Consider the following 14,160-nt stretch of genomic DNA (forward strand, 5'->3'; position numbering starts at 1 on the left):
GAGAGTTATTCCTAGTAGGTTCTTGAACGAGCTGGAATAAAAAGTTGTCATTCAGCATATTTACAAACCTACTAGCTTTTTCTGTCTTAGCAACCCCATTACCCCAGTCAATGTCTGGATAATTGAAGTCACCCATAGCAACAACTTGACCCAGCCGTGAAGCCGCTTGTATCTGCAAGAGTAGCTGGGCTTCATACTCGACACTTATACGAGGTGGTTTATAGCATACACCAATGATAATTCTTTTTGATACCTTTTGCCCAGTCGAAATCTCTACCCAGAGTGATTCTACACCCTCACCAGTGCCAGCTATTTTTATTTCTTTAGCGCATGGCTTTAATTCAGGCTTTACATACAAACCCACTCCTCCACCCTTTTTAATCCCTCTGTCCCTCCTAAAAAGGGTGTAACCATTTAAATTCACAATCCAGTCACATGTTTCATCCCACCAGGTCTCAGTGATACCAATTATATCATAATTTTTAGAGCATGCAATTAATTCTAGGTCTCCCATTTTACCTGACAAACTCCGTGCATTTGCAGCATACAGCGGAGGTTACTACTTTTACTTTTGAAATGTGCATTACTTAGTGAAGAATTATACGTTAAGTTAGTATTATTCTGTGTGTGTGAGTTTCCTCCAGGTACTCTTGGCTTCCACCCTCATTCTGAAATATATCGGCAGGTTAATTGGCTCCGGGGTATGTGCTAATTACTGTATATCAGTGAGGTGTTAAAAACACCAACTAAGTTAATGGCACATGGATAGTGGCTGCTCAGCAAAGGAAAAGCAAAGTCCTTAAAGGGATACTGTCATGGGGAAAAAAAAAATTCAAAATGAATCAGTTAATAGTGCTGCTCCAGCAGAATTCTGCACTGAAATCCATTTCTCAAAAGAGCAAACAGATTTTTTTATATTCAATTTTGAAATTTGACATGGGGCTAGACATATTGTCAATTTCCCAGCTGCCCCTGGTCATGTGACTTGTGCCTGCACTTTAGGAGAGAAATGCTTTCTGGCAGGCTGCTGTTTTTCCTTCTCAATGTAACTGAATGTGTCTCAGTGGGACATGGGTTTTTACTATTGAGTGTTGTTCTTAGATATACCAGGCAGCTGTTATCTTGTGTTAGGGAGATGTTATCTGGTTACCTTCCCATTGTTCTTTTGTTTGGCTGCTGGGGGGAAAAAGACAGGGGGTGATATCACTCCAACTTGCAGTACAGCAGTAAAGAGTGATTGAAGTTTATCAGAGCACAAGTCACATGACTTGGGGCAGCTGGGAAATTGACAAAATGTCTAGCCCCATGTCAGATTTCAAAATTGAATATAAAGAAATCTGTTTTCTCTTTTGAGAAATGGATTTCAGTGCAGAATTCTGCTAGAGCAGCACTATTAACTGATTCATTTTGAAAAAAATGTTTTTTTCCCATGACAGTATCTCTTTAATGTGTCAAATTGCCCCCGTGAGGCCAGACCAGTAACATAAAAAAATGTTTTAAAAAAATTAGTTTCTACTTAACGAAAAAAAAACCACAAAGACAGGTTTGCAACCCTTACTCCCCTCCTTTCCTCCATCACCCACCCCTCCATTGCTCTCATCTCCCTCCTGTCACCCTTCCCTCCTTCGCTCTCTCCATAGCTCTTCCCTTCATGTCGCCGTTGGACACATGGGTGGGGGTGTTGGTGGCCTTAGGCTGGGTTGCCTAGGGCGCCCAGCTGGCCTGGCCCAGCCCTGGGGCTATGTCTGCTTACCACTGTCTGGCTGTAGCTAAAGGAAAGTATTGATGTATCAGCCATACATTTAAATTTGGGTGGAAATTAGTGTTCACCTTAAAATGGCCTTCAGGTTGAGCCCCATTGTTCCTGTTCCAAACTGTGCCCCAAGGGGGGGAACCGTATAGTTTGGGAGCCACTGGTCTAATCATTTTCTAAGTGGAAGTGACACTGAATAAAAGGCAATAGATGATTTCTGTACAAACAAATGAATTGCTGTGTAAACAATGCAGCCAGACATTCAATTGAATTATAATGTGTTTGTCTAGGACGGTTATTGAAACTGTCAGGCCTTCAGACATGATAGCTGTCAGGTGCCCGGCCAGGCTATTTCATAGTTAAATCACTGGATAAGGCTTAACTACAGACTAATCAGACCCTGCAACTGCAGGGGGCCCAGGAGGTATTGGCAGCAAAGTGATTTGGCCCCAAATCCCTACCATGACTAGGCCCCTAGGTTGGTGCCATTTATAAGGCTTGTTGACTTCTATTGACCTCTCCATTGACCATCAGTGACTAAATATATATTTTTACACTTATTTACCCAGGTACACTTTCACTGGCATTTATACTTTTGAATCAATGATAAAAATACTGGCACGGGGATTTTGCTTGAAGCCCTTCACGTTTCTGCGAGACCCATGGAACTGGCTGGACTTCAGTGTTATCGTTATGGCGTAAGTATGATCCTTTATCATTAGAGTATGTGGTGCGAAAGGTCCATCGCTTGCAGTGAATCCATGTTGTTGGCTTTATAGTGTCTTCTTTAACACCAATAGAAGAAGGCATGTCCGATATGAGTAAATAACACTGTGGAGTGCCATGGATTAACTATAAATATTTATCGTAGTAGTTCACCTTTCAGTTAATTTTTATGTCATAGAATGTCCTATCCTTAGCAACTTTTCAATTGGTCTTCATTTTTTTTCATTTTTTACTTATTTAAATTACCTGCCTTTTTCTTCTGTCTCTTTCAAATGGGGGTCACTGACTCTGTCAGCAAAACACTATTGCTCTGTGAGGCTACACTTTTATTATTATAGCTAATTTTTTCATCACTCATCTATGTATTCAGGCCTTTCCTATTTTAATTCCCAGTGTCTCATTCAATCCACTGCCTGGTTGCTAAGATACATTGGACTATAACAACCAAATAGCTGCTGAATTTACAAATTGCAGAGTTGCTGAACAAAAAGAACAATAATTAAAAAATGAAAACAAATGAAGACCAATTACAGATTGCATCAATATATCACTGTCTTCATCATACTAAAAGTTAATACAATGGTAAGCTACCCTTTTAGGGTAAGGGCAGACGCGAAGATTCGGGGAGATTTAGTCGCCCGACTTGGATCGCTTCGTTTTCCGAAGTCGCCCATTTCCTCGTTAGGCAACTTCGGAAAACGAAGCGATCCAAGTGTCATCCTGCCGGCGATTTAGATTCTAGCCGACGGGAAGGCTTTTTGGGGAGATAAGTCATCTGCAGAAGAGGCAATAAGTTGCCAGGCGACTAAAGCTCCCCGAATCTCCACATCTGTCCTCAACAGTGGCTGAAGTAACTGAAGGCAGCTATTACGGTTAATATATACATTGCTGGATTTCCTATGAAGTTCTGACAAATGTATCACCTAGGGGGTTATTTATCAAAATCCGAATTTTTCTCATGTTTTAAATAAAAAAACGTCTGACCAAACTAGAATCTACAATTTACCATTATTTACTCTGACAAATGTATCACCTAAGGGTTATCAAAATCCAAATTTTCTCATGTTTTAAATAAAACTAGAATCCACGATTTACCCTTAATTATTGAAAAAATGGGATAGGGAAAAACTGTGATTTTTTCCGATTGTCTCACGATTTCTACCGGATTTTTTCGGTTTCGGACTAGCGGTTAGGCAGGTTAAAATAGAGTTAAAATGTTGAACTTGATGGACGTTTGTCTTTTTTCAACCTATCTTACTTACTTTCTTGAATTTTTGGATTTGATGCATGAAAAGTCCGAATTTTTCGTGAAGTCAGCAGAAAAGCTGAAATGTTCGGATTATTTTCCGAAACCCAGCGCAGACCATAATATCTTTGGATTGCATTGACTTCTACAGGACTCTGACAAGTTGAAGATGGAGTATTTTTGGCTTTTTGCCAAAATTTAAAAAAAAATTCGAGTTTTTTTTCCCACTAAAAATTCAGATTTCATAGTAAAAGAAACTCAAATTTTTAGAGTTTTTGCATTCGGACTTTAATAAAAAAAAAGCCCCCTAATATAGCAACTAATGTAGTCAGCCTGACTCATAATTTGCACTGTAATTAGTGCAGTTGAACGTACAGCCCTGGGTTCCTATACAGTCAGTCTTTGCATGGCCAGCTCCTGGCTCAGCATTTAGTTATGGACACTTGTAATATTGTGTGTCAGGGGTAATAAATTGTTAGTATTGCCTCCTTGAATGTTGCCAAGGGGAAGATAAAGCTTTTTGAACAGAAAACTTGACAGCCCTTATTTCAGGCCAATTAGCTTCGTCTAATCTTATCACTAAATAACAGGCTTCCATACACAATAGGCCGTAGGCAAACAAACAGCTGGCAGCTCTTATCAGAAATGCAAACTAGAAATCAGATTTATGTGCCAAAGAAATGTCTTTGCACTTTATTTACGTTAGGTTTATGCTCAGGACTTAAGCTGGCCATAAACGCACAGATAATATCGTACAAAACGAATTGTCGTGCGATATTCGGTGCGTGTATGGTGGGAAAAGAGCCGACCGACAGAAGACTTGGATTTCGGTCAGTTCGTCGATGGGGCTGGACGGAAAATTTTGATCGGTTGCCTTCGAAGTCACCCAAATATCGGCTTTTGTTAGTGCTGAATCGTCAGATACAGGTAGAATTCTATTGTTTCTATATATATATATACCTGTATATCTGACGATTCAGTTCTACACGTGTGTATTGAAACAAACGATCTTTCTTGGAAAGATCTTTTCCAAGAAGGATCGTAATTGTTACGTCTATGGCCACCTTTAGGGTAAGGGCACACGGGCAGATTCGGGGAGATTTAGTCGCCTGGTGGCTAATTGCCTCTTCTTCGGGGCGACAATCTCCCGGACCTGCCTTCCCCCTGCCTTCCGCCTGCTAAAATTAAAAATCACCTGCAGCAATGCACTCGCGGCGATTCAATTTCTGACGATGCCCAAAGTTTCCTCGTTAAGAAACTTCGGGCGACTTATGAAATTGAAGCACAGCAAGTGCCATTGCGCTGCCGCAGTCGCCCCCACCATGTTTTTCTTGCTCCTCCCACACTTTTGTTGGACGCTGTTTTGCTATTATTTGTGTGTGCTTTTCCCTTGTTACAGATATGCAACTGAGTTTGTGGACCTGGGCAATGTTTCCGCTTTGAGAACGTTCAGAGTACTTCGAGCTTTGAAAACAATCTCGGTCATTCCAGGTGAGGATGGGGTTAAACACTAAGGCTGTTTCCGACACTAAGGCTGTTTTTTTTGATGAAAAAGCGTGGTACGGGTATAGGATCTGTTATTGGCAAACCTGTTATCCAGAAAGCTCCGAATTACGGGAAGACCATAGACTCCATTTTATACAAATAATCCAAACTTCTTTCCTTTTTCTCTTTAATAATAAAACTGTACTTTGTACTTGACCCCAACTAAGATATAATTAATCCTTATTGGAAGCAAAACCAGCCTATTGGGTTTATTTAATGTTTACATGAAAAGTCAGAATTTGAAGATCCAAATTATGGAAGGATCCTTTATCTGAAAAACCCAAGGTCCGAGCATTCTGGATAGGGATGCACCGAATCCACTATTTTGGATTCGGCCGAACCCCCGAATCCTTTATGAAAGATTCTGCCGAATACCGAACCAAATCCGAATTTGCATATGCAAATTAGGGGTGGGAAAGGGAAAAAAATACTTCCTTGTTTTGTGATTTCCCTATCCGCCCCTAATTTGCATATGCAAATTAGGATTCGGATTCGGTTCGGCCGGGCAGAAGGATTCGGTGCATCCCTAATTCTGGATAACAGGTCCCATACCTGTAATAACATGCAGTTATAAGGAAATTTAAGCAAATTGTGCTTTTATAAATTAAAATAAAATAAAGGGATTAACATGTTTATGACTTGGTGTTTTCCTGCTTGTTTCCATGTATAAATACTCTCTGTCCCTGTCAATAAAAAGAAATACAGTTGAGTGAACGCAGCAACATGGTTGAGGCTGAATTATGCAGCTCCTTAGTGTGCACTGAATACAGCAGAGCAATGCTGTCCAATTGTTATTATACGAGGCGTCTGCAACCCACTATACCCACTATACCGACCAGTGAGATAAGCAGGTTATAATAAAATTATCTCAAGTAAATTAGATTAAAATATTTAGAGGGCTGGAGCACAGAAGCACTTCCAACTAGTGATGGGCGAATTTATTCGCCAGGCGCAAATTTGTGGCGAATTTGCGCGATTCGCCGCCAGCGAATAAATTTGCGAAACACCCACGAAAATTCGCGGAAAAAATTCACCGGCGTCAAAAAATTTTTTCCAAAAAAATGGACGCCGGCGCCAAAAACGGGCGCCGGTGTCAAAAACGAGACGCCAGCGACGTTTCGCGCATTTTTCGCCATTTCGCAAAATTCGCTAATTTTTCTGCGAAACGGCGCAAATTCGCCAATCACTACTTCCAACGAAGCTTGAAGCTCTAAGCTTAGGCTTGACTGTTCAATGCTGGGTCTCACTGTGCAATGAAGGGTCTTACTAATACAATGCTGGGAAGCAGTGGGAGTTGATATACAGACCCCTGGAGCACAGAAGCACTTCCAATGAAGGTTGAGAGTCCAAGCCTAGGTCTCACTATGGAATGGTACAAAGCATTAGGTCTGCTGAATAACTATTTGAGACCTACTGAAATATTCTGATATGATTTTAAAAGTGAAACTAGCAAGTCACTTGCAGGCCTTTTATTCTGTTGAACAGACCTCTCTGGGGTGGATCTGTGGAAGAAACAGAAACTGTCACTGCTGAAGGCCTAGGCAGTTTAGGGGGCACTGGGGTACAATGGTTGAGCATGCCTTATTCTAAACGTTTAAAGAAGAAGGAAAGCTATCAAAGCAGTTTATTGCCAACAGATTATCCACAATAGAGCAAAATATTACACTATATTTATTCTGCAGAATGATTTATCATACCTGAGTAAACAGCTCTAGAAGCTCTCTGTTTGTTTAGGATAGCAGCTGCCATATTAGCTTGTTGTGACATCACTTCCTGCCTGAGTCTCTCCCTGCTCACTCATAGCTCTGGGCTCAGGGAGGTCAGGAGGGAGGTGGAAAAGGGAGAGGGAGAGAGGAGCAAACTGAGCATGCCCAAGCCCTGGAGGTTTAAGCTGAAAACAGGAAGTCTGATACAGAAGCCCATGAGTACACAATAGAAGGAAAGAAATGTGCTGTTTCTTTTGACAGAGGACTCAGAGCTGCATTACTTTGAGGGTTTACTGGTGTATTTATATAGACCTTTCTCATAAAGCTTACTTAGTTTTAGCTTTTCCTTCTAAGGACCTAAAATTATTTTGCTTACTTCAAGTTATGCTGTTGCTGGGTTTAGGCTGGTTGCCTAGTATGTATGGGGAGGGTTAAGTACATACTTGTGGAGAGAGACCCATGCTTTTTGCCATGCCTATATGAAACTACACACAGCAGGGGCCCCTCCGACCCCCCTACTGTGATGTGCCGAGCGCCCATGCATGAAGGAGGCACTCGGTACCTGCGTGAAGGCTTCGATCGGCGCGCCTGCATGAATGAAGCTGCATGCATGCGCAGATGGCGTTGCGCGGTGCCTAAAAAAACTTTTTTTTTTGCAACCTGATCGGGAGAGGGGTCTGGCCTGGTGGGGGCCCATTAAGGGTCAGGGCCCCCCGTGTTTTTTCCCCGGTGTCCCATTGGGCCAGTCCGACTGCACACAGCCCAAGCAAGTTAAACTGTACACTGTATCCACTACCTCCAAAGCAAGAAAGACTTGCACAGAGCCAGCAATACAGTTCCACTTGTCTCCGTCTGACAGGCGAGTTGATTTTGTATGTCGTTTCAGTCCCCTGAGAACCAATGTTTAGACACAGAGGGAGAGAGAGCATTCACCATCTCTTCATATTTATAGATTTGATCCTGTCAGCCTGTAGTTAGCGGGGAGCGCCCCCCCCCCAATCTTAATGATTGCCCACCCTACACACTGATAATGATAGCAGTTGTAATTAGCTTCTTTGGATGTGTAAATACAATGCCTGGTACCGAGCCAGCTCTTGCGGATGTGTAACAAGCCCTGGCCCTGAATTCTGGGGACAGGTTTTGTTCAGCCTTTTCTCCCCAGGAAACTTCGGGCGACTACGAAGCTACGCGAGTTCCATCCCGCTGGCGATTTTTCATTATAGCCGACGGGAAGGCAGGGGACATTGTCGCCCAGAAGAAGAGGCAATTAGTTGCCGGGCGTCTAAATCTCCCAAAATCTCCCAGTGAGACCTTACATTAAATGCTTAACATGTCTGACCGCATGGCAAAAGGTAGAGGGGCTGCAGGATAATGGGTATGGCTATTGTCCTGGCTAATGCTTGGAATATAACGTCTTATGGATACTGTGAATACATACCACTATAAATAATGCTGCCATCAAATTATTTTTTACCCCAATTTTAAAACTGACAAAAAGTTAATATATAATTTGAAGATTCCAATGATCTCAGATAGTGTGAGAAAGATGACCCATGCCCAACCCTAATGTGCAGTGCCTAACCCAAAACCAACCATTCTGCGCTGTCCTTATTTATGTGCCAGTGCCTGTGCCACCACCCTCCAACATCACTGGAGCCTGGAGAGGTTTGGAGGAGGGGATATATAAATCAGCAGCTGCTGCCAGAAGGAGGGGAGAAACTTTGCGTGTTGAAATTGTAGGCAGGTTAGAGCAGGGCTGCCATGGGGGGGGGGCACTGGAGGTTCTGTTATAAATGGCCTGGACCTAAAGGGGGGCCCGGCTTTGCTGCACTTTTCAAAATAGCTGGGCACCCCTTGACAGTGCCAAAGTCCTGCCGAACCGTTGAAGTCCCGAAGAGCCAAAGCCATTTAATTTTATTAAACCACCTGCCACCAATGTATTATTTCAATACTCTATAGGCCATTGCCACCAATGTTTTTTTTTAAAAAAATATTCTCTGGGGCCCCAATGTTTCTTTTTAACCTGTAAGGCGGGCCATGGCCACCAATAGTTTTTTTAAAAACTTTTAAGGGGGGCCCAGGTGACAATGTTTTCTTTTTTAACTTATAGGGGTGCCCTGGTCACCAATTATTTTTTTAGCTTATAAGGGGGCTCTGAGCATCAATGGCTTTTTATAACTTGTGTGTGGGGGGGTTTACCATTTTCAGCGCTGATGTTTGTGTGGCCTTTTTACTGTGGTGTGGGTGGGATCTGGGTGGGGCTCGGGGTGGACGGGCCCAGACAATTTTGTTGTACCGGGCCCAGTGATTTTTAATAGTGGCCCTGAGTTAGAGCAAATAAGAAAGTTTAGTCCACTACCCGCCTGCAATTCTATGGAAAAACACAGGGCCAACAAAACCTTGGTATAACGCTCATTTCAACCTGCATTGACAACAGGCAATTCTATATTTGTGATTCATGTGCAAGTAGCCAATCAGAATAAATTCATGGGATGGCTCAGCATATGAATGCAAGGAGCCTTGTGTTTACTTACTTTCTGCTGCTTATATACACCTGTAACAACACTTACAGTATTACATACAGTATTTATAACCAACATCTAGTCCAAGGCATCCAAATGAAGTTTAGGGGTACCCGGGGCTTGTGCAATCCATTGCTTGATGTTGCATGCATGCTATTATATTGGTGTAATTAATTCCATTTTATCCAGTATTTCAGTTTAAAGGGATACTGTCATGGGGAAAACATTTTTTTTTTCAAAATGCTTCAGTTAATAGAGCTGCTCCAGCAGAATTCTTACTGAAATCCGTTTCTCAAAAGAGCAAACAGATTTTTTTATATTCAATTTTGAAATCTAAAATGACATAGACATATTGTCAATTTCCCAGCTGCCCCAAGTCATGTGACTTGTGCTCTGATAAACTTCAATCACTCTTTACTGCTGTACTGCAAGTCGGAGTGATATCACCCCCTCCCTTCCCCCCCCCAGCAGCCAAACAAAAGAACAATGGGAAGGTAACCAGATAGCAGCTCCCTAACACAAGATAACAGCTGCCTGGTAGATCTAAGAACAACACTCAATAGTAAAAACCCATGTCTCACTGAGACACATTCAGTTACATTGAGAAGGAAAAACAGCAGCCTGCCAGAAAGCATTTCTCTCCTAAAGTGCAGGCACAAGTCACATGACCAGGGGCAGCTGGGAAATTGACAAAATGTCTAGCCCCATGTCAGATTTCAAAATTGAATATAAAAAAATCTGTTTCCAGTGCAGAATTCTGCTGGAGCAGCACTATTAAATGATTCATTTTGAAAAAAAAAAATTCCCCATTACAGTATCCCTTTAATGGAAATATTAGCTGCTTCTTTATGTAGGATTTTTCCCTAACTTCGGCCGTTAGTTTGCTGGGTTTGTGGTATGACTGAGGCGAAACAGATTTTATTATTTTTATAAATAATTATTTTTTCTTGCCCTATTAGCAGCATCTCTCTTTAGCTTTACCCACTGCCTCACTCCTACAAGCCCCTTGCAGTTACTCCTATGTCCCAATTCCCCAAAAACAAGTCTCATTGAAATCATGACTTTCAGAGATAGATGTGCCTCGATTTCTCATGATCGTCCGAATCTGGCACTTAGCATTTGGCTTTTTTTTTTTGTATGTAATTGCCCAAAGCGAGAGTGACTAATTCCAGCCTTCAAAGAAAAACTTCAACCAAACACTTTCTGTTGACAGAAACCCACTCAGTTCCAGATTTATTGCTTAAAAGAAAATCTGTTTTTCAAAAAATTGCTTATTTTTATTGTTGGAATACACACGTATGCATTTTAGTTTCTAACCCGGGGGGTAAAAACATGTCATTTATCAGTACGTAAATGTGCTTTGTGCTGGTGGGAAGGTGCAAAAGGAATTCAGACTATGTTGCAATATTAGAAAAAGCAACAAAAAATTTAACAGTGGGACCCTAAAAAAACGGTTATTTACATTTTGGACAAAAGGTTAAGAGCATTTGAAGAGCAAGTCCATCCTGTTTGGCACGTCCTTCTGTCCTATTGCCTTTTGCACCAAATTCAGATTTTTGGCAGCCATTGTATTTTTGTACTGAGCAAACTCATTCTGAGCACCTTTTGCTCTCAATGTTGTAAGTGTGGACATAGGCTGAGAACCTTGCTGTAGTTGTCACTTTACTACTGGGCAAAAAGCCTCCCCTCCTAAACTTAAGAACAGAATTTCTATATTTTGTAAAAACTGAAAACTTTATATTCATTTGTAGTGTAGAGAGAGTAATTGCCTGCTCTGTACTAGAGAAAACTTTGGCCTGCTTTGGAAAACTGAAGCGCCATGTACGTCTCCCCACCAGATTTTAGCTGGTGGGAAGGAAACAAGGGATGTTTTGTCGCCCATAGTAGCAAAGATTTATCCCGGTTGACAAAGAGTCCCATGTGACTTAACCCTTATTTTGGATGGTTCAGTTTAAAAACAGAAAAAGACAATTTAACTACCAGACACATTGGGCTAATGTCTGTAAACTATTCTTTTACGCCATTTGACAGAACCATTCTGTGCTATTTTTATGTAGCGATAACTGACTGAACGTCTTGTCTCAGAGAACAAACTAATGACTCAGGCACGTACAATGACATGAATATATGTAATAGATTATGCAATACGTCAAGGCCTTTAGGATAGGTAAATGATAGTATAGTCATCAAAAACCAGTCCTAACAGAAAAAATACGCAGAGTAATGTATTGATTGATCTGATTGTTGACTTTGGGAAGGGAGTGTGACTGTGGGATAGCAGGTATAGTAGGGAGAGATGGTGCCTATAGTAACAGTGGATAATAGTCTCTGGGAAGGGAGTGTGACTGTGGGATAGCAGGTATAGTAGGGAGAGATGGTGTCTATAGTAACAGTGGATAATAGTCTCTGGGAAGGGAGTGTGACTGTGGGATAGCAGGTATAGTAGGGAGAGATGGTACCTATAGTAACAGTGGATAATAGTCTCTGGGAAGGGAGTGTGACTGTGGGATAGCAGGTATAGTAGGGAGAGATGGTGCCTATAGTAACAGTGGATAATAGTCTCTGGGAAGGGAGTGTGACTGTGGGATAACAGGTATAGTAGGGAGAGATGGTGCCTATAGTAACAGTGGGAGTATAGTCTCTGGGAAGGGAGTGTGACTGTGGGATAGCAGGTATAGTAGGGAGAGATGGTGTCTATAGTAACAGTGGATAATAGTCTCTGGGAAGGGAGTGTGACTGTAGGATAGCAGGTATAGTAGGGAGAGGTGGTGCCTATAGTAACAGTGGATAATAGTCTCTGGGAAGGGAGTGTGACTGTGGGATAGCAGGTATAGTAGGGAGAGATGGTGTCTATAGTAACAGTGGATAATAGTCTCTGGGAAGGGAGTGTGACTGTGGGATAGCAGGTATAGTAGGGAGAGATGGTGCCTATAGTAACAGTGGATTATAGTCTCTGGGAAGGGAGTGTGACTGTGGGATAGCAGGTATAGTAGGGAGAGATGGTGCCTATAGTAACAGTGGGATAATAGTCTCTGGAAGGGAGTGTGACTGTGGGATAGCAGGTATAGAAATAAAGTGGGTTGATACCAATTACACCAATTACCTGCCTGTGCCACTGCTTCTGTCCCTCTTAGAAGCCAAATGTCTGCAGTTTCTGCAGACATTTGGCACAACTTTCACAGAAACTGCGGATAGCAGGTATAGTAGGGAGAGATGGTGTCTATAGTAACAGTGGATAATAGTCTCTGGGAAGGGAGTGTGACTGTGGGATAGCAGGTATAGTAGGGAGAGATGGTGTCTATAGTAACAGTGGATAATAGTCTCTGGGAAGGGAGTGTGACTGTGGGATAGCAGGTATAGTAGGGAGAGATGGTGCCTATAGTAACAGTGGATAATAGTCTCTGGGAAGGGAGTGTGACTGTGGGATAGCAGGTATAGTAGGGAGAGATGGTGCCTATAGTAACAGTGGGATAATAGTCTCTGGGAAGGGAATGTGACTGTGGGATAGCAGGTATAGTAGGGAGAGATGGTGTCTATAGTAACAGTGGATAATAGTCTCTGGGAAGGGAGTGTGACTGTGGGATAGCAGGTATAGTAGGGAGAGATGGTGCCTATAGTAACAGTGGGATAATAGTCTCTGGGAAGGGAGTGTGACTGTGGGATAGCAGGTATAGTAGGGAGAGATGGTGCCTATAGTAACAGTGGATAATAGTCTCTGGGAAGGGAGTGTGACTGTGGGATAGCAGGTATAGTAGGGAGAGATGGTGTCTATAGTAACAGTGGATAATAGTCTCTGGGAAGGGAGTGTGACTGTGGGATAGCAGGTATAGTAGGGAGAGATGGTGCCTATAGTAACAGTGGATAATAGTCTCTGGGAAGGGAGTGTGACTGTGGGATAGCAGGTATAGTAGGGAGAGATGGTGCCTATAGTAACAGTGGGATAATAGTCTCTGGGAAGGGAATGTGACTGTGGGATAGCAGGTATAGTAGGGAGAGATGGTGTCTATAGTAACAGTGGATAATAGTCTCTGGGAAGGGAGTGTGACTGTGGGATAGCAGGTATAGTAGGGAGAGATGGTGCCTATAGTAACAGTGGGATAATAGTCTCTGGGAAGGGAGTGTGACTGTGGGATAGCAGGTATAGTAGGGAGAGATGGTGCCTATAGTAACAGTGGATAATAGTCTCTGGGAAGGGAGTGTGACTGTGGGATAGCAGGTATAGTAGGGAGAGATGGTGTCTATAGTAACAGTGGATAATAGTCTCTGGGAAGGGAGTGTGACTGTGGGATAGCAGGTATAGTAGGGAGAGATGGTGCCTATAGTAGCAGTGAGGGGGGAATAGTCTCTAGGAAGGGGCTATGACCGACAGATCACATGTAAAGCAGGATAGTAGCAGCATTTTATACTAGTTTTCCCAACCAGTAGACAGATTTTGTGTATCAAAGAAAGTCTGTTTTTCTTAGGGTTGTACCATCAATAAAGTGGTGAGTGCACTTATAAATGACCCCCAATGCACTATAACCTGCAAGAACTCAAGACCTTGTGGAACGTTGTAAAGGACTGACACCTCAATGTTAATTGCCACTCACAAACTCAATAACTTGTTCAAGTGGATTGGCTTCTTCCGCCATTATTTATGTCAAGGCCAACGATAATTTTTAT

The 14,160-nt window shown here is 42.3% G+C and overlaps 1 protein-coding gene across 8 annotated transcripts in view; it reads left to right on the plus strand.

Moving 5' to 3' along the window:
* The window catches only part of LOC108719816 (sodium channel protein type 5 subunit alpha), a 239,232-nt gene that overhangs the window by 87,471 nt on the left and 137,601 nt on the right, over positions 1 to 14,160 (plus strand). For all 8 annotated transcript variants that reach the window (XM_041567344.1, XM_041567343.1, XM_041567342.1 and 5 more), the window contains exons 5-6: positions 2,323 to 2,451; positions 5,125 to 5,216. In XM_041567344.1, the coding sequence (XP_041423278.1) occupies positions 2,323 to 2,451; positions 5,125 to 5,216 (221 nt within the window). The remainder of the gene's footprint in view (positions 1 to 2,322; positions 2,452 to 5,124; positions 5,217 to 14,160) is intronic.

This window comes from Xenopus laevis, chromosome 6S (genome assembly GCF_017654675.1).
Source record: "Xenopus laevis strain J_2021 chromosome 6S, Xenopus_laevis_v10.1, whole genome shotgun sequence".
Lineage (NCBI taxonomy): Eukaryota > Metazoa > Chordata > Amphibia > Anura > Pipidae > Xenopus > Xenopus laevis.